The sequence below is a fragment of the Eublepharis macularius genome, chromosome 4 (genome assembly GCF_028583425.1).
Source record: "Eublepharis macularius isolate TG4126 chromosome 4, MPM_Emac_v1.0, whole genome shotgun sequence".
NCBI classification, from domain to species: Eukaryota; Metazoa; Chordata; class Lepidosauria; order Squamata; family Eublepharidae; genus Eublepharis; species Eublepharis macularius.
The window spans coordinates 170,211,167-170,236,174 of NC_072793.1; the positions used below are offsets into that span (position 1 = coordinate 170,211,167).

General features: G+C 50.8%; 1 protein-coding gene across 2 annotated transcripts in view; it reads left to right on the forward strand.

Moving 5' to 3' along the window:
* Window positions 1–519: 519 nt before the first annotated feature.
* The window catches only part of LOC129328665 (zinc finger protein 420-like), a 35,458-nt gene continuing 10,969 nt past the window's right edge, over window positions 520–25,008 (forward strand). The window contains exons 1-2 of one of the 2 annotated variants that reach the window (XM_054977880.1): window positions 520–597; window positions 7,775–7,904. In XM_054977880.1, the coding sequence (XP_054833855.1) occupies window positions 523–597; window positions 7,775–7,904 (205 nt within the window). In that variant the 5' untranslated portion in view covers window positions 520–522. The remainder of the gene's footprint in view (window positions 598–7,774; window positions 7,905–25,008) is intronic. The other variant, XM_054977881.1, reaches the window with a different exon arrangement.

Here is a 25,008-nt window from a genome sequence, read left to right on the forward strand (position 1 = left end):
TCAGAGCTCTCTTAGCCTCACCCACCTCACAGGTTGATTGTTGTCAGGATAACAATCCTCACAACAATTGTAAACCGCTTGGTAAGCTGCTCTGAGTGGGCGATAAGTCGCCCTGAGGGGTGGTATATGAACCAGGAAAAAAAGAACAAACGAACAATTTCCCCCACATGCTCTCTTCAGCCAGCCCCCCTGCCTTCTCTTTCGTGTTTATTCCCTCTTTTCAAGCAGATCTTGCCCAAGAGCTCTTTAGGAAATCTGGAATTCCCCTTTCCTGCAGTCAAACAAAAGCCAAACTCTCCCTCCATACAGTGACAAGGAAAGACCCTGTTTAATCCCTCCGATACAAGGGGAAGGTAGTCAGGGCTCCTGCGCTCTTGAAGGATAGCATTCAGTCCCCTCAAGGCGCCCATTGTGGAAACTACAATTCCCCGAAGGCACCGCGAGCATCAGGGAGGCCGAACCTGCGTCTTCCAGGTGGCGAAGGGGCGTTTTTTTTCCCAGAGAGAGGGAAATTGGGACGCCATGGAGTTCAATAAGGACTTGCCTCTTCCCCCTTTTCCTCGGCTGGAGGGAGACTTCGGTGCGTCTGCAGGAGAGGTGAGTTTAGGATTGCATGAAGTTTTGCTTTGGCAAAGAGGGCTGTTTCCCGCCCTCCCCGTCTGTGCTGCCTCCATCTTCCTGGCCTTTAGAGAGTAAACTATACACGCAAAATAGCGAGTGTGGGTCAGGATGTGGCGATTCCCTTTATTTTTGACACTGCCTGAAGCTGGTGGCCCATTTTGAGGCTCCTGATTTTCAGTTTATTATTATAGGTAAGAATAATGCCTCCCGAGTAGTAATGATTCTGGGAAGAAATTAAAACACGGATGTTTAGCCGCATGGAAACTCCCTAGTAGGCCAATACCTGCATCAGCAGGCAGTGCCCAATTAATTGCATAGTGTTCAGTCCTTGTCCCCACCAAGGCATCTCTATGAGTTATTCCAGGGCTTTTTTTCTGGGAAAAGAGGTGGTGGAACTCAGTGGGTTGCCAGCAGAGGGGGGGGGCAACTCCTGGCAGGAGGTGGTGCCCCTGATACCGAATATGTGTATGCGAAGTGCACACATGCTCCCAGGGCCAATGATGTCACTTTGGGTCTGTTGGAACGAGGGGGGGGAGTTTTTAAAAGTTTAACTCGCCCTTGCTGAAAATGGTCACGTAGCCGGTGGCCCTGCCCCCTGATCTCCGGACAGAGGGGAGTTTAGATTGCCCTCCGCGCCACAGTGGCACAGAGGGCAATCTAAACTCCCCTCTGTCTGGAGATCAGGGGCCGGGGCCACCAGCCATATGACCATTTCCAAGAGGTGCTAGAACACCCTTCGATCATGTTCCAGCTGAAAAAAAGCCCCGCTTATGAGACATGTAATCTGGGTAGAAAGCCCTCCTGGATAATTCAGTTTTGCATAGTGTGCATGGTAGTTAAAAGGCATGGATTTCCATGTGGCTGCCCTACAGATTGTCTTTACTGACTGAAGGATCTATGGGCTGTTGATATTGCTGCCCTCCTTAGTGAATGTGCCGTGACACCTTGAGGCATTTCTGGACCTCTGGCTTTCTATGCCACAATTATGTACCCCCTGATCCAGCTAAGCATGGGAATGGACACTGTCCCAAGGAGGACCTCTTGAAAGTCACAAATCATGTCTCAGACTTGCAGATCTATTTAGTCTTGTCCAAGTAGAAGTTCACGGCTCTGTGCACATCTAGGCATTGTCACTCCCTTTCCTTCTCATGCTTCGGATTAGGACAGAAGGAGGGCAGCACTATCGCTTCCATCCTATGAAAGGCACAGTTTACCTTTGTAATGACGGCTGGTTCGGTTCGTGATATTACTGCGTCATTTTGACAGCTTTGATACTTGTCTAGCTGGGGTGATTCCCGCCAGAAAAGATGGTCTTTAATAGTCAATTCCTTTAGAGCAGGGATCCCCAACCTTTTGGCACATGGGGGCCGCATTAGAGTGCCCAGTGCCTAAAGAGGGCCACAGCTTAACTCAAAATGCAACAAAATTGCAGGGTGATAGGAGCAAATAAGCAGGTTGGAGGGCCGCACAGAAAGAGCTTGGGGGCCGCATGTGGCCCGCGGGCCGCAGGTTGGGGATCCCTGCTTTAGAGGATGTGAGGCTATAGGCTCAAAGGGGTCTTTGGATAATGCTCTCAGTACTCATTTAAGATTCCACATCGGAAACCAGTGAACCCTTGGAGGATGAGGCCTCCTTTTAGAATTTCTTGATTTGAGGGTGATGTACTAGGGAATTTCCTAGAATCCCCAATTGTTAAAATGGCCCCACATGCCGTCTAACAGCATTGGTGCTAAGACTTTTAGCCAATGCTTCTTGAAGGAAGGATAGTTTCTTCCTAACTGGCACTGATAAGGGTTCCATGTCTCTATCCATGCACCACATCTGGAAAACTTGCCAGTTATTGTTAGAGTCTCTGTGGAACTCTTCCTGGAAGCTTACATGGTACTAATTATGCCCTAACCTAATTTAATTAGTTGTTCACCCTCAGGATGTGAGGTTTAGCATAGCTGGTTGAGGGTGTGGGATTGTTTCCTGCATTAACAGGTACTCCTTCAGAGGAGGCACCAAGGATTCATGCTTGATAACATCTTCAGGTCATGAAACCATGTTTTTCTTCTGTACATTGCTCTATGATCTTCTGAACAACTCTATGCAATAATTGTTTCGGGGGGGACTGTACAGGAGCTGTGGAGGCCACTTACAGCTCAAGCTGCCTACCCTGTGGCTTGAGGGTTTCTTCTTCTTGAAATGAATCTCAGGACCTGACAGTTTTGAGCATTTGTGAATAGGTCCACCTCTGCCTTGCTGAGTCTCTGGAAGATCAGTTGGAAAATGTTTCTGGATAGCATCCATTCCGATAGGTTAATCACTCTCCAGCTTAGCTAGTCCATCAGGGAGTTGTCCTGGCCTGCTCCATGGACTGCTTTTAGAGATTCGAGGTGATTTTCCACCCTTTTCACCATGATGCATGCCTCTTTGCCAGTTCACATATTCCTTGGCTGTCTTATTATCCATCTGTATGGTGACCTGTGAGAAGATCTTGGAATGCCACCGGACTCAGTCTGATGGCTTCGAGCTCCAAAAGGTTTGTACTGTTGACCTCCTTCTCACAGGTGCCCTATGTCATTCTTGCCTTGGCATGGATTCCCCAACCCCATAGACTCACCTCCATGGTCATCAATGTTCTCTTTGGTTTCCTGAGTTGGGTGCCATCATGGAGCTGGACAAGGTTGATCCCCATTTGAGGATCGCTGGCAACTAAACTCACTTGGACCTCGTGTGTTACCACCTCTTGTTATGGTAACAGGAATCTCTGTCGTGTACAAGCCTAGAACCTTGCCCACTGGAGGATACTTTCATCCCCAGTAGCTGAGCCAGGAGCATTACTTCTTCCTCCCGTTTGCTTAAGACCTCTCTTGCCATCATCTGACTCTTTGTTTCCTGTGACAGAAAGACTCTGTCTTGAGCCATGTCTATCAGAATTTTCTTGTTCTGATGTGGCTGTTTTATTTGACCAATTCTTTTGGATCTGGAGGAAAAGCCCAGGTGGCACAGAGTTGAATTCAAGTAAATACCCATTGGTCACTGTATCTAGCTGCCACCTGTTGCTTATTGACTGTTGCCAAAGGTTTGCAAAACATTGTAAGCACCCTCCAGTCCCAGCTGTGCCTGCTGCCCCAGCATAGTCACACCGAGGTTCCCATCTTTGGCCCCTTGATAGTCCAACCAGATTTGTCTGCTATTTTCCCTTGGATGAATGGGCGTATTCTGTATTGGAAGGATTCTTGGACTCTCAAAAGGACTGAAACTTCTTTCTCGAATTCCCTTCTTTTTTTTTAAGGGAAGGACCTTTTCTTTGTCTTCAAGCAGGTATTTATCCAAAGCTTCTCCAAACAGGTTAATGCCTTTGATGGGGATCATGGTTACTTTGACGTGGGCCAAAGGGTCTGCATCCCAGCTCCTAAGCCCAGCGTTGCTCCTGGCTGCCACACTGAAAACCATGGATCTTGCTGATAATAGCAGAGCCTCCAAGAGTGTGTTCACTGCAAAGGCTGTTACCAGTGCTGTTTTCTTGGTTCTGTCATTCCGCCCTTTGAGAACTTTGCTGCTCACTGCAGTCAGGTCTGAAAACCCAAGAGAATGCGTCTCTAGCCAAGAGCAAAGCTGCTGCCGATGCTCGGAGAGATCTAGCAGAAGCTTCAAATTGATGAGCAGAGCTAGTTAGATATGCCTGACAGAGGAATCCTTGGGCAGATTGTCCGTGTCAATGGGAAGCATGGGATTAGCTATGAGGCGGATCACCAAATGGTTCACCAATTACAGTATGATCCTCTTAGTATAGCCTCTGGAACCAGTGTACAAGAGAGAAAGAAATAGGGTGGTTAACTTTGGGTTTTGCTGGAGCTTCCCACTCAGGCTTCACCAAGGCATAAAAAACCGCTGGGAGGGGAAACCCTGAAGGAGTTGTTCCGGATTTTGGGAGGGGGGGCACTCTCCAACCCCTCTGGGAAATCTAGGTCTGGTTCCTCCTTCCCCTTGGCCTTATAGGAAATCTCTAGGATCCTCAGCACCTTAAGGAGCAGTCTAGTATATGGCTGCTGGGCACAAAGCCTTGTTCGCATCAGGGTGACTATGTTGTACTAGGGAATTTCCCCTCTTCTAATAGTTTTCCTAGCATCTGGCCTTCCTTGCTCTTTGCTGACCCTTTTGGGTCAGTAGCAGGTGGCTATTGGAGTCTCTCTGTTGCTGGGCGGGTTGGGGGCAGGGTCTGCCATGGGCTGCTTTGTGTAGTCTACCCCTCTGTGTTATGGGCAGGTTGCCTTCGAAGGCCTCTGCCCATTTGCCTGGGACTGGCTCAGCAGGGCCAAGCCAGGCTGTTGCTTCCCAGGTGGTGCTCGCTGGCACTTGCTACCCTTTTCAATGGGGGTGTGAGGCTGGTGTCCAGCAGAAACTTGTCTGTGTAGCGTCTGTAGGCATGGAGTTGGCATGCCACACAGCCTGCATTAATTGACTCTTTACATTCCTGGTCTCCCGGTCAGTTGGCATGCCACACAGGAAGAATCAGGGAGTAGTTTAATATGTTTCATCTAAGTCTCTCATCCTTCACAGAGCACAATACTCCCATACACTCTAAGTAATATTCTCATACACTTTCAAGCTCATGATGTACCTTTCGCCATGCTTCACAGATAAGACAAAGCATGTTCACAGCATATTTGCTTAGTGGGCTGTGACTGGTTTGGAATGTGTAACTGTTGCTATAGACATATTTGGGCATTGCTCTTTTCCGGGTTCCTGAAAACTTCTTAATTAAAGCTCTCGCCTCCATGTTGGAGGGCCAGACTTTGCATCTGGACCTCGGTCTCCTGTCGTCACTACAGCGTCAGGCTGGAGAAGCGGAACCCAAGTTTTGGCGAGCCGACGTGTGGTTCTTTAAACCAGCCCTGTAAATAGTGTGTGCAAGCACGGTAATGTGCAATGTTTGGGGGGTGTTTTAGGAAGTCCCTCCCCCTTTTGAAAGATATAAGCTGTTTTTGCAAAGCAGGGATGGGAGGGGGCCCTCGGAGTTTGCAGGAAAAGCTTATCCCAGTGTCAGTGATACCAGTTCTTGCATATCACCATTCACATGTCAGGACCACTTGAGAGTTGGGCATGTGATTTCTGCGAGAGGCTAGAAAAACTATTGCAATTGGTTTGATGTATTGGGTTATTTTAATCACTTCACTGCCTGATGGGATTCTTCTTTTTTTATATTTCTTACTTTAAAATGTATTGGGAAAAAAAGAAAATTAAAACAAGCCTGGTGGATTTATGAGTTAGGATCAAGGGTACCAGCGGGTTTGAATCAAGACTGGGCTCTTTCTTGTTTTATTTAAATGTTATCCAGCTTGCATTGATTTAGTGTACGGTCCCCTTAAGTACGTTGGTATTTAGACCTGTGTGTGCTTGCTTAGCTGCGGCAGAGGCATCCATCAGATGAAAGAGCAAGCGCATCTGGTGTATGAATGAAAGTACCTTAATGTAAGTAAATGAAAATCATCCTTTATAGTATGGTTTATTGGATGCAGTCTGGGTCATGCTTGTAGATAACTGCCCACGAGGAAGCTCATTAGAGCAAAACAAACATGGCTAGCAGTTTGTTGGGCAACTTCTGTCCTGGGTGGGAGTTCCACGGCTGGATACTAACCTTGAACATCTAAGATTACAAGAAAGAAGAACACAGTGTTTGTGAAGGACTTTCAGTCATACAAGGCCTTTATAGATTGAATGAAGCCGTGGAGCCACAGAGAGAAGTACCAGGAGTGACTGTTTAAATGTACACGGATTATATGCTGGTTTATATTTGGCTATTATGCAATTGATTTATTGATTAAAGAGTGGTTTGATGGCTGTAGATATTCATTATATAGATACTATTTATTACCATGTATTGTGCACTATTTATTCAAAGCACGCAGCACTTTCTACACTGTTTATAAAAATGTTCTAAAAATTTCCTCAAAATTTTTTGATACATATACAGTGCAATCCTAAGCAGGTCTACTCAAAATCCCACTTAGGTCTATTTAATGGGACTTACTCCCAAGACAATACATTTAGGATTGCAGTAATAGTGTGGGGGATTTTTTTCTAGACCTATAGGAGCACCTTCTCCAACAAAGAGCCTCTTTGTCTGATACAGAAGACACAGAATACCTGCAAGGGACAGCGAATCTGACGGTTAGATAGATGGTAGAGTGGGATCCTTCTTTCCTCTTCTTTTCTGTCCTTGCATATCTCAAGATTAGTATTCTTCGGCTACTTCCTGTTTCCTCCCAGATATTCCCTCCTCCCTGTTTACTGAGGTAGTTACATGTCTATTCTGTTTCTCTCCTTTCTGTCAAAGTTGTAGTTCCTGAATAAACTCTCTTCTTTCACTCCTTAATCAGGATCATTCCTAAGATATACCAGAGCCTGCAAATGGAAGACGGGGATTCTAAGATAAACAATAAAAGATGACCTGCATATAGGATACTTTTAAATTCCAAAGAGTTACGTACAGAGTAAGTCAGGGGTTACAAACACAGATCAAAAATAGGATGAGGAAGAGGACAACCTTGTCTGGGAGCTCTCTCAAGGGGGAATGGCACAGAAAAAACACCATTCGTTGGTAGGTCTGGCGGTATTCTAGTCCAAAAATTGGTGAGGAAAGCCAAGTGTATTCAACATAGCAAAAATAAATTCCCAGTATATTTTGTAAAATGTTTTACAGCATCATGTGAGAGAACAGAAACGTGATCAGACCTCTTCCTAGTTAATGCAAGTCACCTCAACTTCTCAGACTCTCAGACCCTTGACATGGACCAGGGTCCTTTTAACCACAATGTCAGTTAATACCTTGACATTTGTATTCATCAAAGAAATGGGCTGGAAATATACACACTGAGAGTGGTTCCTGCATCTTTTAGAATCACAATAATATGATCCTCATAAGGCAACACTGGTGTGGCACCAAACTCAAAGATCTCATTGAACACTTGATAAGTTTTGGAATTTAAAAATCTGAAAACAGGCAACACCTGAAGACTGCAAGACCAGATGCAATGCAATTTTCTTGACATTGGTTTGATGTTTTGCATTCTTTTAATCCATTGACTGGCCAATGGGATTCATCTTTCTTGTGGAGTGTTCAGGGGCAGGAGTAAATGAACTGGGCAATCTTTTCTTCTTTCAGAGATCCCCAGTGTCCTTTCAGGAGGTCGCCGTGTTCTTCACGGAGGAGGAATGGGCTCTGCTGGATCCAGGCCAAAGAAAACTCTACTGGGAAGTGATGGAGGAAAATTACAAGATTGTGTCCTCCCTTGGTAAAGATCTTTTCCCTTATATCGTGAATATGGAAGAGAAGCAAGGTGGTGGCATCTTCCCCTGACCCTTTTTGATTTCAGGACACTCTTTCATTTACCACAGAGGGAAAAATGGATGTTCCAGACCTGGGGATGCTACAGCTACTGAGAACGAAGGCATTAGATAAAGTGAAATGGGTTGATGAAGAGGGCCCTGTTCAGGAGAGAGGGAGACAACCCAGTTAGGTTCATCTCCTGTTCCCTTCTGCAGCCTTCCTGTCTGTGGATTCCATGGCAGTGTCCTGCGTATTTGAAGCAGGGTCCCGTAGCTGTTAATGGGACGCTCCAACCACGAGACCACACTGGCATTGTTAGCTCCGGGAAGTGGCTAAATCTCCTTTGTTTTGTATAAAGGATGATACTTTTCACCATCTGTGATGGTTTTCTCCCAACCCGTACTTGACAATTCTAGGTCTACCTCCCAACAGGAATTGCAGCAATACTGGATGAAGCGACAGCATCAGAGAGCATCCTTTCCTGGCCAATTAGCTGTATAAGAAACCCCATGCCCATTTTCTTTCCTGTGGGATCCGTAAGTGGCTTATGTTGTTCTTTCCTCCACTTTATCCTTACTGTGAAGTAGGCTAGGCTGGGAATGTGTTTGTGTCCCACGGTCAACCAGCAATTTTCAGTGGCAAACTGAGGATTTAAACCTGGACCTCTTAGAACCTAATCAGACACTCTACCCACTGAACTTCAATAACTCAGGGACATGCATAGACACCCCCCTTTGTTTTGTAAAGAAGGAGATATTTTCCACACTCCCTTTCTTTTTTTTGCTTCCTTTCTCGTCTATGGAGAAACAAGTGGCTTACATCGTTCTGTTTCTCTCCATTTCATCCACACAACAACCTTGTAAGGCAGTTCTGGATGACAGGATGGGACTGACCCAAAGCCAGCTAGTAACTTTCTGTGGCAGATCATGGATTCAATCCCAGATCTCCTTGATCCCAATCTGCCACCCTAACCACTACCCCACACAAGCTCTGACAATTCAGGTTGCTGGTTAAACCCCTTGAGCTTTTTCCACAGAGGAGATATTTTTACCCTCCCTGTCCATGTTGTTGGCACTTCACTGGGTTCTTGTAAGTAAACTTCTGCTTCTCTTGCAAATAGCAGAGGGCTCTTGTAGAGTGAATCTGTGTCCAAATGGTTGTCAGTCCTTGGCAGTTAGATCCCCAAGTCCCTCACAGCAAGCACTCAGGTGCATTGGTTGAAGTAACTTTATTAGAGATCCATTCAGTTCAAAGAGAGAGAGAGAGAGAGATTGGCAGAAGTGACCATTTAAGATGATCAGAGGTTAATATAGGGAAACTTCCCGCCCTTCTGGGCCGTTGCATTCAGGCACGAAACTTCCAGAAGTTACATGGGAACAGTTTAGTTCAATACAGAATGAAATCATCTCAGTCCCTGAGAAAGGATACCTTGGTTGTTGTGGGTTTTCCGGGCTGTATTACCATGGTCTTGGCATTGTAGTTCCTGACGTTTTGCCAGCAGCTGTGGCTGGCATCTTCAGAGGTGTAGCACCAAAAGACAGATCTCTCAGTGTCACAGTGTGGAAAAGATGTTGGCAGGTCATTTATATCTACTCAGGAGGTAATATCCTCAATGCTGAACGCTTTCCTGCCAGGTCTAATTTCTATGACAAATGGTTCCCTTTTCTTGAATTTATAGACATGCATGATTTACATCCCAAAATAAGAATTGCTCAGACGTTGACTCAGTTTTCTGATATTTGGTAATATTATGTATGCTTTGTTTAAAAGTTATTGTAATGTTCATATTCTTCAAAACTTGTAAACTATTATTGATTAGGTGTTGTGTTACAGTTGATGTTCATTGTTGATTTCTATTTGTTGTATGTTATAAAGCTTAATTAAAAAATTTTAAAAAGCAAAAAAGAAATCTACTCAGGAGGGGTGGAGTTGAGCTGAGTCATCCTGTAAGAGTTTCCCAGGGTGTGGAATGCTAATGGAGAGAGGCTTCACTGTATCCTGAGGAGGTTCTTTTGCATATGGATTGGTGCTTGATATGCTAATCTTCTCTGCAGGGCTATTGTTGGGTATAGAGTGTTTTGTTAGTCTGGTGTTTTTCAGAACTGGAAACCATGTTCTATTCATTCTTAAGGTTTCTTCTTTCCTGTTGAAGTTTTACTTATGCTTGTGAATTTCAATGGCTTCCCTGTGCAGTCTGACAAAGTAGTTGGAAGTGTTGTCCAGTATTTTGGTGTCCTGGAATAAGATACTGTGCCCTGTTTGAGTTAGGCTATGCTCAGCCACTGCTGATTTTTCAGGTTGTCCAAGTCTGCAGTGTCTTTCATGTTCTTTTATTCTTGTCTGGATGCTACGCTTTGTGGTCCCGATGTAAACTTGTCCACAGCTGCAGGGTATATGGTATACTCCTGCAGAGGTGAGGGGGTCTCTACTGTCTTTTGCTGATCGTAGCATCTGTTGTATTAGTGGACCGTGCAAGACGGATATGTGAGCCGCACTTTCTCAATGAGGAAATTAATCATCTAAACCACGCACTTCAGGGAAATCGCGGGAAAACTCCCATTTCTGGATACCTTGGTCATCCGCAAAGCAAACTTTCAGTTAGGTCACAAGGTCTACAGGAAACCAACTCACACTGATCGGTACTTACACAAAAACTCCAATCACCACCCCCGACAGAAAAGAGGCATAATGAAAACATTAGTGGACCGTGCAAGACGGATATGTGAGCCACACTTTCTCAATGAGGAAATTAATCATCTAAACCACGCACTTCAGGCAAATGGCTACTCCAGAAATGACATCCGAAGAGCAATCAAACCCAGGATGAATCAAACAACCAAGGAAAAACAGTCTCCTACAGGAAAAGTGTTTTTGCCATATATCAAAGGAATTACTGATCAGATGGGAAAGCTTATGAAAAAGCATAACCTTCAAGCATTATTTAAACCCACCAGAAAAATACAACAGATGCTACGATCAGCAAAAGACAGGAGAGACTCCCTCACCTCTGCAGGAGTATACCGTATACCCTGCAACTGTGGACAAGTTTACATCGGGACCACAAAGCGTAGCATCCAGACAAGAATAAAAGAACATGAAAGACACTGCAGACTTGGACAACCTGAAAAATCAGCAGTGGCTGAACATAGCCTAACTCAAACAGGGCACAGTATCTTATTCCAGGACACCAAAATACTGGACAACACTTCCAACTACTTTGTCAGACTGCACAGGGAAGCCATTGAAATTCACAAGCATAAGCAAAACTTCAACAGGAAAGAAGAAACCTTAAGAATGAACAGAGCATGGTTTCCAGTTCTGAAAAACACCAGGCTAACAAAACATTCTATACCCGACAATAGCCCTGCAGAGAAGATTAGCATATCAAGCACCAATCCATATGCAAAAGAACCTCCTCAGGATACAGTGAAGCCTCCCTCCATTAGCATTCCACACCCTGGGAAACACAGGTGAGCCTGTGGCTCCGGCTAAGAAGCGGTCTTCTTCTGTGCCGTCTGATGTTGTTAGGGCTGCTTCGGAGCCCGCGCCTAAAAAGGCTAAATCCAAGTCTAAACATTGGAAGCGTGGTACAGCCACTGTTAGTCGGGGGTTTTCTTCCCCCGCGCCTATTATTGTCGAAGGGGAGGCTGAAGAATTCCTCCATACCCCATCTCCTCCTTGCACTCCGCTTCCTGTCAGAGAGGACGAGTACGTTGCCATGCTGAGCCTCTCGGAACCGTTCCTTGCTTTTGAGCATTCTCTGCCTTCCGCTCCCGCTCTGTCGAAGCTGTTGGTTCCATCGCACCCCTGGCCTCCGAGACTGGCCCAGGATTCTTCTGCTCATCGCTCCGTTCCGATGCAGTGGCTGTCGCAGGCACCTCCCACCCCGCTGCCACCGTGGCAACCCATTCCCGGTGTTGGGAATCTGGCAACATGGCAGGACTTTGTCTCCTGGCTACAATCTTCGGCCGCTCTCCTTCAGCGTCCCGCTCCTCCAAGCTCATCGGTTCCGGGGCATTCGACCGTACCTGCCTATCCATCGATGCTGCCCCCATATTCTGCTGCCGCGCAAGGGGTACCTCAACCCTCGGTCATGCACCTCATCCAACCATCGGTTCCGACCGCACCAACGACCAACCTCGGTTCCGTTGCTCCTGCCTCCAGAGTTTTCCGGTTCCGACGATGATAAAGGTCTTGCGTCTCCTTCCGACGCTTCTTCCGACCTAGCCTCTGACCCTTCGCCCGAGGAATCCGTGGGAGAGACTCAGTCCTCTTCTCCCAATGATGATTATAGGATGTTTGCGGAGCAAATGGTTCGTATGGCGAATGCCTTGGAGCTCGATATCTCCGCTTCCACCTCCAAACCAAAGAGCAAGGTTTTGGAGGCTTTATATTCCGGTTCCCCGGCCTTGGTGGCTTTTCCTCCGGTGGAAGATTTCATGGATAACGCCCATTCCTTATGGCAAACTTCGTCTTCGGTTCCGGTGACCGCACGGAAGATCGATCGCTAGTACTGGCTCAAACAAGACTACTGTCCCTTCCTGTTCAATCACCCCAAGCCTTCCTCTCTGGTTGCCAAGGAAGTGCACTCTCGGTTCCGGCACGGTTCCTTATCTGCCCCGGCTGACTGTGAAGGGCACAAGCTTGACGCGTTTGGTCACAAGATCTGTTCCTCTGCGTCCCTTAACTTTCGTATAGCCCATTTTCAGGCCATCATGGGCTCATATAATCTCTTCCTGTGGAAGCGGCTGTCTTCCTACCTGTCTGATCTGCCTGAAGACCATCGTCCTCTGGTCAAGGCCTTGCAGGCTGAAGCCTTTAAGCTGGCCAAGCAGCAAATGATCGCTGGAAAGGATGCTGCTGATTGGTCGGCCTGATCAATGGCCTCCTCGGTGGTTCTCCGGAGGCACGCTTGGTTGCGTTCTACTGCTCTACCCCTTGATAAACGAGCAAAAATTGAGGATTTCCCGTTTGAAGGTACCATCCTGTTCTCCAAAAAGACTGATGACTCTCTTTCTCAAATGAAAAAGAATCACCAAACGGCAAAGTCGCTTGGAGTGATTGTGTCCCAGCAGCCTTATGCTTCAAGGTACCGTTCCAATTGGTTCCAGCCTTACCAGCCTTTGCTCAGCAGTCCTTCTCGGCTCCTCAAAGGCACGCGTCTAAAAGGTCTTCCTGGCCTAGGGGGAAGCAGAATCAACAGCATTCTCCGAAGGCCCCAGCTTCAGGACAGAAGTCACTGTTCTGGCTAGACGTGGACGCTACCCAGTTGGTCCCTTCGGACGCTGTCCAGATTGCTCCGTTCTGGGACAGGCTTCGGCCTTTTCTGCCTGTTTGGCAAGCTATTACTGATGACACTAGGGTCCTTAGAATTGTGGCCCATGGTTACAAGTTGTTGTTTGTTGAATTCCCCCCTCTTTCTCACCCTCCACGTTCATTTTCCTGTTCTGATGTTGTGCTGAAAAATAATGTTGTTGAGTTACTTAACAAAGGTGCTGTTCGTGAATATCTCAGAATCTCCTTATGGTTTCTGTCCGGGGTCTGAGGCACAGCCCCCGGCCTCAACAAGAGGAAGCAGGGGGAGGCAGCCAGGAGACAGCAGTCCTGCCACCTCAGCCAGCAGCCAGGGACAGAACCTGCCTACACCAAAGGGGGAGGGCAGAGGCAGGAAGAATTGGGACCCAGCAGCAGCCCAAGCAGGGCCCTTACCTGCAAAGGGGGAGAAGCAGCCACAGCAACTCAGAGCCACGCCCCAGCGTCCACCCCAGCTTGAAGATGGCAACCTGACTCAGGAGGTGCTCAGAAGCCAGCCCCTCCGGGTAGAGCTGCTGAGGGCACTCTGTGGGAAGAGCTGGGCAGCCAGCCAAGGGGCCGCAGCTGGGCCCACCTTCCCTAATCAGCTCAGCCAGAGAAGCCCAGTAGCCAGCCAACATGGTGCAGCTGTGGCTGATCCCGGCAGCCCAGCCAGCTACCCCTGCTGCAGCAGCTTGAGACAGCCCATGGCCACGCCAGGGCTAGAAGACAGCAGCCTGGCTCAGGAGTTGCTAGAAGCCAAGCCTCTACAGGGGGGGCTGCCACAGGCATTCTGCGGGAGGAGATGGGTAGCCCCGCCCCGCATTGCCAAGCAGGCAGCACGGAAGCTGGCTAAGGCAGCTCCTCGTGAGCAAGGCCAGGCAAGCTCAGTAGCTCAGAGGCTGGCTGGGGCAGCCCCTCATAAGCAAGGCCAAGGAGCCCTCAGCTGGGGATGGCTCACACTCAACCCCACCCTGCCAGCTAGGCAAAGGAGCCCAGAAGGGATTAGTGGTTGGAGGGAAACACCTGGGGGAACGCACAGCTGGGCCCGGTCAGGAGAGGGAACAAGCCTGGAAGGAGGGCGGGGTGGAGATAGGAAGCCCTATAAAGGGTGGCTGGGAAGAGCTCTGGGGTGGTGGGTGTGAGTGAGGAGTGATGATGTGGAATGAGAGCAGTAGGATGCAAGGGTGGAGGCTTGGAGGAGAGTTCTGGAAGGAGGAGATGGAGGACACAGAGGGTAAGCAGGCCAGGTTGAGCAGGCCAGCGAGTGGACTGAGAGGGAGTCTGGGTGAGGTATACCGCCCCTCCTTCCACAGAGCAGGGTCCTGCAGAGTCCCTGGCCCCCCTGTGACGTCAGGAGCAGACCGCCCAGTGCCACGCCCAGCGGCAGCCGCGGCAAGCCCTGACAAGTTGGTGGCCCGTACGGGGAAGGTCGTTCCAACGCAGGCGCCAGGCGAGGGGATGCACCCCAACGCCACGGTACAGCTCAGACCATGGCTAGAGGCACACCTGGACGAGATGTGGAGGAAGCTGGAGGCAACCTTCCAAGCAGCTCAAGTGGAGCTAGTGCAGGCGGTGGAGAACCAGATACAAGCCTGCACCCCTGCAGCCACCCCACCAGTGGTATGCGCATTTGCGTGGGAAATTAACCCACCAGCCGGCAAGGCGGTGCAGGGTCTGTGCGCCACCGTGAGAATAGGACGGCAGACCCTACAAGCCCTATTGGACTCAGGGAGCGCAGTATCAGCAATTCGTTCCCAACTCATCCCAGCTGACACCCCAGTGCACCGCTGGGTCCCAGTGACAGACGTGATGGGCCGCACCCAGCCGTACCCTATGGTCTGGATCACAGTGGAATACCTGGGAGCGCTCCGCCGCCTGGAAGTTGCCAAGGTAGCCCACTTACCGCTCCCTATGCTGCTGGGGAGAGATGCCCCGGGGTTCTCCAGGCTACTTAGGGAGGCAGCCGAGGGACTGGCAAACCCACAGGTGGCCCCAGCGCTGCAAGTGGAGGAGGCTCCCGACCCAGACGAGGGTCCCTCTACCAGACCAGGGGCAGGCCCGCGGGCCAAGGACCCAGCGGGACCTCCGGCCGACCGCCCCTTCTGCGAGGCCCAAGGGGCAGATGAGTCCTTACAGCGCTTGCGGGAGACAGCAGCTCGTGAGGAGGACCGAGTGCAGGATGAGCGGAGGTCCCAACGGCTTCCCCGCATTGAGAAGCAAGGAGGGGTGTGGGTCCGCCTAGCCCGTGCCCCAAACGGCCAGGGAGAGATCCGCCAGCTACTGGTGCCAGCCGCTTACCGGGCAGAAGTCCTCCGCACGGCCCATGAGCACGCTTGGGCCGGGCATCTGGGGCACCACAAGACCCTGAAGAAGATCCTCGAGCGGTTCTTCTGGCCCTCCGTGAACGCGGACGTGAAGGCCCACTGCCGCTCGTGCCCCACCTGTCAGCGGGTGGCAGCCCGGCGCCCACCGAAGGCCCCCCTCTCCCCGCTGCCCGTCATGGAGACGCCCTTCCAACGCATCGCGATGGACTTTATCGGCCCACTGCCACGCACGCCCCGGGGCCACCGCTTTGCCCTGGTGATCGTGGACTATGCTACACGATTCCCTGAGGTCATCCCGCTTAAGACGATGCAGACCCCGGGGATGATACGAGCCCTGTCCAAGCTTTTTGCCATGGTGGGACTGCCTGATGAAATCTTGACAGACCGGGGGGGGCCGTTCCGGGCCAAAGCCATGCGTCAACTCTGCCAGAATTTGGGGATCCGGCAGGTATTCACCTCGGCATACCACCCTCAGACCGACGGTTTGGCAGAGCGTCTGAACCAGACCGTCAAGGAAGCCTTGAGGAAGATGACACGGGACAAGCCTCGACAGTGGGACCTATACATCGACCCCCTCATGTTCGCCCTTAGGGAGACCCCGCAGGCGTCCACCGGCTTTAGCCCCTTCGAACTGCTGTACGGGCGCAAGCCGCGGGGGATGCTCTCTCGGCTGGCAGAACGGTGGGGTCCCCGCACCAGCAGCCCTGCTCCCCCCATACCGGAGTACATGAGCCAGCTCCGTGAGCGGGTGCAGCAGTCCCAGGCCGAGGCCAACCGCCAGCTGACCCACGCCCAGACAAAGCAGAAGGCGGCCTACGACCGGGGCACAAGGATGAGGACCTTCCAGGTCGGAGAGAAGGTCCTGGTACACCACTCGGTGTTCCCACGGGAGGAGGGGGACCCGTGGAGGGGCCCTTACCAAATTCGGAGGGTGCTGGGCCCTACCACCTATGAGCTGCAGTGCGGGCCAGGCCAACGCCGACAGAGAACCCTGCACGTGAACCTGCTCAAGCGGTGGCATGAGCGGCCAGAGGACGGGTGTGCCTTGGCTGAAGACCCCTTAGACCTCCCAGACAGCGAGCTGCCATGGACCGCTGACGCCCCGGAGTTCGAGGAGCCGAAGGTGGATCCACAACTCAACTCTGCACAGAAGGCCCAGCTACAGGCCCTGTGGAACCAAGTGCCCGGGGTCTTTTCAAGACGCCCTGGGGTCACGAACCTGGTGCACCATGCCATCCCCACCCAGCCGGGGCAATCTGCACGGGCAACCTGGCGACCCATCCCCCGGAAGCAGTGGGAGGCGGTGGATCGGGAGACGGAGGAAATGCTGCGCCTGGGGGTGATTGAACCGTCCCGAAGTGAATGGCGCAGCCCCATCGTGTTGGTGCCGAAGCCAGACGGGTCGACTCGGTTCTGCGTCGACTACCGCGAGCTGAACAGGGTGGCCAAGTTCGACGCGTACCCCATGCCCCGGGCGGATGTTCTGGTGGGGCAGTTGGGGCCCGCACGGTACCTATCCGCCCTCGACCTAACGAAAGGGTACTGGCAGGTGCCAGTTCGCCCCGAGGACAAGGAAAAGACAGCCTTTGCCACCCCCCGGGGCCTCTTCCAGTTCCGCCGCATGCCCTTCGGCCTCCATGGGGCAGCGGCTACCTTTCAGCGACTGGTGGACCAAGTCCTGGGGGACTGTCGGGACTTCGCAATGGCTTACATTGATGACATCGTCATCTTCAGTCCCGACTGGCCCACCCACCTGCAACATCTGGAGAGAGTCCTCACCGCGCTCCAGAAGGCGGGGCTGAAGGCCAACCCCAAGAAGAGCCACTTGGGGTTCCAAGAACTCAAGTACCTGGGGTTTGTCATAGGGGGTGGGCAGGTCCGCCCTCCCCCTGAGAAGGTGGCCTCCATCGGGGATGTCCCCCAGCCTCAGACCAAGCGTCAGCTCAGGCGGTTCCTGGGGCTTCTCGGCTACTACGGGCGCTTCATTCCCCATTTTGCATCCCGCGCAGCCCCCCTGACAGACTGCCTGAGGAAGGGCAGCTCTAGTCGCCTCAGCTGGACGCCAGAGCGGACGGCTGCCTTCCAAGATTTACGCACCGCCCTGTCAGACACCACAAAGCTCTGGAACCCCGACTTTGAGAGGCCCTTCATCCTGGCAACTGACGCGTCGGCCTCGGGCCTCGGGGCGGTCTTGATGCAGGAACGAGACGGGGAGAGGGTGCCCATCTTGTTCTTAAGCCGCAAGCTCCAGCCAGCAGAGCAGAAGTATGCCACCCTCGAGAGAGAAGCCCTCGCCATCAAGTGGGCCGTGGGGGCTTTGAGATATTATCTGGCCAATAACCCCTTTACGCTGGTAACGGATCATGCACCGCTCCAGTGGATGCACCGCATGAAGGAGCACAACCCCCGCGTCCTGAGGTGGTACCTGTCCCTGCTGCCATACCGATTTGCCATCACCTACCGTCGGGGGGCCAACCACATGGACGCAGACTTTATGTCGAGACTCTTCGAGCCAGACCCCCCGGAGGTGGCATCCAGGCTAAGGGGGGAGGTGTGTCCGGGGTCTGAGGCACAGCCCCCGGCCTCAACAAGAGGAAGCAGGGGGAGGCAGCCAGGAGACAGCAGTCCTGCCACCTCAGCCAGCAGCCAGGGACAGAACCTGCCTACACCAAAGGGGGAGGGCAGAGGCAGGAAGAATTGGGACCCAGCAGCAGCCCAAGCAGGGCCCTTACCTGCAAAGGGGGAGAAGCAGCCACAGCAACTCAGAGCCACGCCCCAGCATCCACCCCAGCTTGAAGATGGCAACCTGACTCAGGAGGTGCTCAGAAGCCAGCCCCTCCGGGTAGAGCTGCTGAGGGCACTCTGTGGGAAGAGCTGGGCAGCCAGCCAAGGGGCCGCAGCTGGGCCCACCTTCCCTAATCAGCTCAGCCAGAGAAGCCCAGTAGCCAGCCAACATGGTGCAGCTGTGGCTGATCCCGGCAGCCCAGCCAGCTACCCCTGCTGCAGCAGCTTGAGACAGCCCATGGCCACGCCAGGGCTAGAAGACAGCAGCCTGGCTCAGGAGTTGCTAGAAGCCAAGCCTCTACAGGGGGGGCTGCCACAGGCATTCTGCGGGAGGAGATGGGTAGCCCCGCCCCGCATTGCCAAGCAGGCAGCACGGAAGCTGGCTAAGGCAGCTCCTCGTGAGCAAGGCCAGGCAAGCTCAGTAGCTCAGAGGCTGGCTGGGGCAGCCCCTCATAAGCAAGGCCAAGGAGCCCTCAGCTGGGGATGGCTCACACTCAACCCCACCCTGCCAGCTAGGCAAAGGAGCCCAGAAGGGATTAGTGGTTGGAGGGAAACACCTGGGGGAACGCACAGCTGGGCCCGGTCAGGAGAGGGAACAAGCCTGGAAGGAGGGCGGGGTGGAGATAGGAAGCCCTATAAAGGGTGGCTGGGAAGAGCTCTGGGGTGGTGGGTGTGAGTGAGGAGTGATGATGTGGAATGAGAGCAGTAGGATGCAAGGGTGGAGGCTTGGAGGAGAGTTCTGGAAGGAGGAGATGGAGGACACAGAGGGTAAGCAGGCCAGGTTGAGCAGGCCAGCGAGTGGACTGAGAGGGAGTCTGGGTGAGGTATACCGCCCCTCCTTCCACAGAGCAGGGTCCTGCAGAGTCCCTGGCCCCCCTGTGACGTCAGGAGCAGACCGCCCAGTGCCACGCCCAGCGGCAGCCGCGGCAAGCCCTGACAGTTTCTACTCCAGGTACTTCCTGCTAGACAAAAAAGATGGAGGTTCCCGGCCCATTTTGGACCTTAGGGATCTCAATACCTATCTTATGGTCCAGAAATTCCGAATGTTAACCCTGGCGAAGGTGATAGAGCTCTTGGAGGTGGGTGTCTTGTTCGCCATCATTGATTTAAAAGATGCCTACTTCCATGTGACGATTCATGAAGAGCATAGAAAGTACCTCCGCTTCCTCTGCGGAGATACAGTGTATGAATACACGGCATTGCCCTTCGGGTTGGCTTCGGCCTCCCGTGTGTTTACAAAATGCATGTCAGCTGTGCTGGCATTCCTGAGATCGAGGGGTTGTTCCATCTACCCTTACCTGGATGACTGGCTCCTGATGGGGCCGTCTGCAGATTCCCTTAGGAAGCACCTTGCCCTCACCATTTCGGTGCTTTCTAAATTGGGCCTCCTGGTTAATTGGGAGAAATCTATCCTTTCCCCTGTCAAGGCCATCCGCTTTATTGGGGTCCACTTTGACTCGCCTCTAGGGAGAGCGTGTCTGCCCCTTGATAGGTTGCGTAGGCTGATCTCCCTGGCTCGATTCTTTATGTCGCATCACTACCAAACAGCCCTTATGATTCAGACCTTGCTTGGTCTCATGGCCTCCACTACCTCTGTTGTATTTTTTGCCAGGTTGCATATGAGGCCATTGCAAAATTGGTTTGTCCGGAAGTTCAACCCTTTAGCCATGAGCCAGCACAGAAAATTCTCCATTCCCAGGGCGGTCCTGAGATCCCTAACCTGGTGGTCTGTCCCCGAAAACCTATCTGCGGGGTGCTTTTTTGGTACTTTTGTGGCTGATGCCACTCTCTATACTGACGCCTCTTCCATAGGCTGGGGTGGGCGCTGTGGCACCTTAACTGTCCAGGACACTTGGTCTCCGGCTGAGGTTACTCTGCATATTAATGTGTTGGAACTTCGAGCGATCTGTTACTCCCTTGCTTCTTTTACAGATGTACTTCGCAACAGACGAGTTCAAGTCCTTTCAGACAACACAACAGCCTGTTACTACTTGAACAAGCAGGGAGGAACGGCTTCGCTCAAGCTCTGCACAGAAGCCACAGCACTCTGGAATTGGGCCATATGCAACAATGTTTATCCCCGGGCCATACACATTGCGGGGGAGCTGAATACCTCAGCGGACACGCTCAGCAGGGTGTTCCTGCCACAACACAAATGGTCCCTGAATCCTACTTACCTCCTGCCAATTTTCCGCCAGTGGGGATTCCCCGAGGTCGACCTCTTTGCTATGGCTCTCAACAGGAAAGCTCCCAGTTTTTGTGCCAGGGCAGGGATGGACCCTCGGTCCTTGGGGGACGCGTTCCAGATTCCCTGGGCCCCAGGGCTGTTCTATGCTTTCCCGCCCACGCCCCTCCTGCACAAGGTCCTCTGCAGGATTCGAGCCTTCCATACCCACTGCATCCTGGTGGCCCCACGCTGGCCCCGCCAGGAATGGTTTCCTCTACTACTCTCCCTCTCTTAGGGGAGATGCCTGTCACTGCCGCTTGTTCCAGACCTGTTAATCAGGGACGGAATCTGGCACCACAATGTGGAGGTTCTGAAATTGGCCACTTGGCTCCTGCACCCCGCCCCCCCCCCCCGGCGCAGCCCTGTCTTCCAGGGTCCTGCAGGTCATTTTGAATGCCTGAAAGCTATCCACCAGGGTATCGTACCACCGGAAGTGGTCTTGTTTCTCCCACCGGTTGGCCCCTAAAGGGATCTCCCCCTTTGTTTGTCCCTTGCCTCTGATCTTGGACTACCTCCTGGGTCTTCATTCAGAAGGCCACTCCTTTAGCAGCATTAAGGTGCATATGGCTGCAATCTCTGCTTTCCACGAGCACATTGATGGGAAGACTGTCTTTGCCCACTCGCTTTCCAAGAAATTTTTGAAAGGTCTGTTTAAAACCTTTCCGCCTAGGAGCCCACCTGTTCCTCCGTGGAGCTTGCCCTTGGTACTTTCCCAGCTGATGCTCAGGCCCTTTGAGCCATTAGCGACCTGCCCCTTGCCCTTGCTGACGCAGAAGGTGGCCTTTCTGGTTGCAGTGACATCGTCTAGACGGGTTGGGGAGCTCTCTGCCTTTCGCATTGACCCCCCATTTTTGCAGTTTTTCCCTGAAAAGGTTGTGCTCCACACCAGTATCGAATTCCAGCCCAAAGTGGTGTCTAAGTTCCACTTACAACAGAAGGTGGTCCTTCCTTCCTTTTTCCCAATGCCCTCTTCCCCAGGGGAACAAGCATTGCACGCATTAGATTTAAAACGTGCTTTATTATATTATTTGCATAGGACCAGGTGTATCAGAAAGTCACCCGCACTGTTCGTTTGTTACTCTGGCTCACGCAAAGGTCTTCCTGCTTCTGCCCAGTCCATCTTGCGATGGCTTGTGTCTGCAATTAAACTGTGTTACTGCCAAGCTGGAGTGCAGTGCCCTTTTTCATTGACTGCCCATTCCACTCGGGCTCAAGCTTCTTCTGCCACATTTCTCCGTGGGGTCCCTATTCAGGACATCTGCCAGGCGGCAACTTGGTCTACGCCAAACACCTTCATCAAACACTACTCCGTGGACGTGAATGCACGACGTGAATCCGCTGTTGGCATGGCTGTCCTGCATTCCTTATTCCACTAGTCACTCACACCCGCCCCCATTGGTGAGTAGCTCGCTATACTCCCAATGTGGGGCTGCACAGAAGTACGATGACGAAAAACAGTGTTTCTCACCTGTAACTGTTGTTCGTCGAGTATCTTCTGTGCAGACACACATTCCCTCCCTCCTGCCCTGCTGTGAGTGCTACTTTCTGCAATTTTTGTTCTCCGGCAGCTCAGGTGAACTGTGTCAGATCTGTGGCTAAATAACAATTGTAATCCAGACTACCTTCTGCAATCAGACAAGAGTCCGTTGTTTCCAAAAAGAGTTTACTGAAAAGCAATCATTATAGTCCACTGGGCCAGATGCAATATCTGGCCGGGTACATGTGTATTGTTACGAATGGCAGGCAAAGCATGAGGTACAAAGTAACAGATCCCAGCAGGCCCAACCTCCCCTCATAGTTCTCAAAACAATCCCTTTGAAGCTGAGAAAGCGAAAGTCTTTCAAGGCTGGAAAAGCGATAGCCAAAACAATCCTCCTCTGTGAGAAAGCTGCTGGGGAACGTCTTGGCACCTGTGAAGAAAGCACTCAGAACACTAAAAGAATTAAAATGGAGTCTCTTTGGTTATAACATACAGGAAAGCTTTCTGGACTTGACATTCTGCCCCCTCTAAGATGCCTCCCCCCCGGGCTTATGCGGATAACGGTTATGGAATGCCTTAACTAATCTAGGGGCATGAACATGTACAGAGTTCACCCATTCATCAAACCCAGAGTCAAAGTCCTTCCACCTGATGAGGTAAAACAGCTGATTTCTTTTAAGTTTAGAGTCCAAAATCTGTTGTACTTCATAATGGGTTTGATCATCAATTAATGTTGGGATAGGAGGGGCACGGGTGTGCCATTGGTCCGCTGGGGGAGCTCGTTTTAAAAGGCTGACATGGAACGTATCATGCACATAGCGTAAGTTCTTTGGTAGATCTATGGCAACAGTCACTTTGTTGATTACTTTACGAACAGGAAAAGGCCCCAGAAATTTCAGAGCAAGTTTCCGGCTGGTTTGTGTCACTTTTAAATTTTTTGTGGAGAGATAAACGAGGTCTCCTGGTTGTAAATCCCACTCGGCCACACGGTGGCGGTCAGCATATTTTTTATAATCCTGTTTGGCTTTGTCGAGATGTTTTTTAATTAGAGTCCACTGTTGAGCAGCTTCCCCCCACCAGTCTGTGACGTCTTTAGATGCTGAAGTAGGAGGGGGAAGCGCTTCAAACGGGTATGGTTTGAAGTGGAAGCCATAAACGACTTTGAAGGGAGTTTCTCTAGTGGAGGCATGCACACTGTTATTATAAGAGAATTCTGCCAGGGGGAGTAAATCGACCCAGTTGTCTTGTTGGAAATTTATATAACAGTGGAGGAATTGTTCCAATATTTGGTTAGTTTTTTCTGACTGTCCATCAGTTTGAGGATGATGGCTTGAACTCAAACCTTGCTCAATCCCCATAATTTGTAGAAGCTCCTGCCAGAAGTTGGCAACGAACTGTCCGCCGTGGTCCGAAATCACCTTTAACGGAAAAGAATGCAATTTTACAATATGCTTTAGAAAAATACCTGCTAGCCTTCGGGCCGAAGGTATGTTAGTGCACGGTATAAAATGAGCCTGCTTGGAGAATAAATCCACCACGACTAAAATGCAATTGTGACCCTTGGAAGGGGGAAGATTTGTAATGAAATCCATGGATATAATTTCCCATGGTCTACTTGGAGTTTCTAAAGGCTGTAAAAGTCCCGGTGGCTTGCCTTTGCGAGATTTGGCACTGAGACAGATGAAGCATGACGCTACATATTGGGAAATGTTTTTGTTCATGCCTGGCCACCAAAATTGCCGTTGTACTAAATGGAGTGTTTTTAAGTATCCATAATGGCCAGCTGTAGGGGCGTCGTGACAGTGTTGTAATATGTCTTTTCGTAAACTGCTGGGCACATAAAAACGGTCCCCCCACAGCCATTCTCCTTGTTCAGATTGCTGCAATTTTTCCTTGCGTACGCTCCCCCCTCCTTTTCCACCTAAGCTTTCAATTTCAGCCTCCACCCCTGATTGGGTTGGGGAGGATGGGTTGTGCGGCTGAGCATTGTTACCACTCCTCCTAATTGCGTAGGCGAGAATATAGTGTCTATAGTCTCCTCCCTTTTGCTCTTGTGTTGAGGCATGCGCGATAGGGCGTCGGCAAGGAAATTAGTTTTGCCCGGTAAAAAGTTCAGAGTGAAATTGAATTTAGAAAAATATTCGGCCCAACGCAGTTGTTTAGCATTTAGTCTCCTGGGGCTGCGCAGCGCTTCTAAATATTTGTGGTCCGTCCATACTTCGAACGGATGGTGGGCTCCTTCTAGCCAATGCCGCCAGGCGGAGAGGGCCGCTTTTACAGCAAACGCCTCCTTTTCCCAAACATTCCAATTTCTTTCTGGTTCGGAAAATTTTCGGGACAGCAAGGCACAGGGTTTTAATGCATCGTCTTTTCCCCATTGCAAAAGGACGCCTCCAATCACAGTATCGCTGGCGTCAACCTGTACAATAAATGGGCAATTCTCATCAGGGTGTTGCAGAACTGGTTCAGAAATGAATTGGATTTTGAGGTGATTGAATGCTGCCTGGCATTCGGGCATCCAGGACCATTTGGCGCTTGGTTTTTTGGCTTGGTCCCCCTTGTCTTTGGTTTTTAACAGTTCAGTCCGGGGGAGGGTGATTTGAGCAAAATTCGCTATAAATTCTCTATAGAAGTTGGCAAAGCCCAAGAAGGATTATAGTTCTTTACGGGTAGTGGGCGTTTGCCAATCTTGTACGGCTTGTACTTTGTCCGGGTCCATTTTTAAACCCTCTTTGGAGATGCAATATCCCAAATAGGTGAGTTCTGTTTTATGAAATTCACATTTTGGACAGTTTAATAGGCAATTTGTTACACATTAGAGTAGTTAACACTTTTTTCACGAGGTCTATGTGTTCTTCAGACTCTGAATAAATTAAGACGTCATCTAGGTACGCCACTACTCCTTTGTATAAAAATTCATGTAATACTTCATTGATCATGGCCATGAAAACCAACGGGG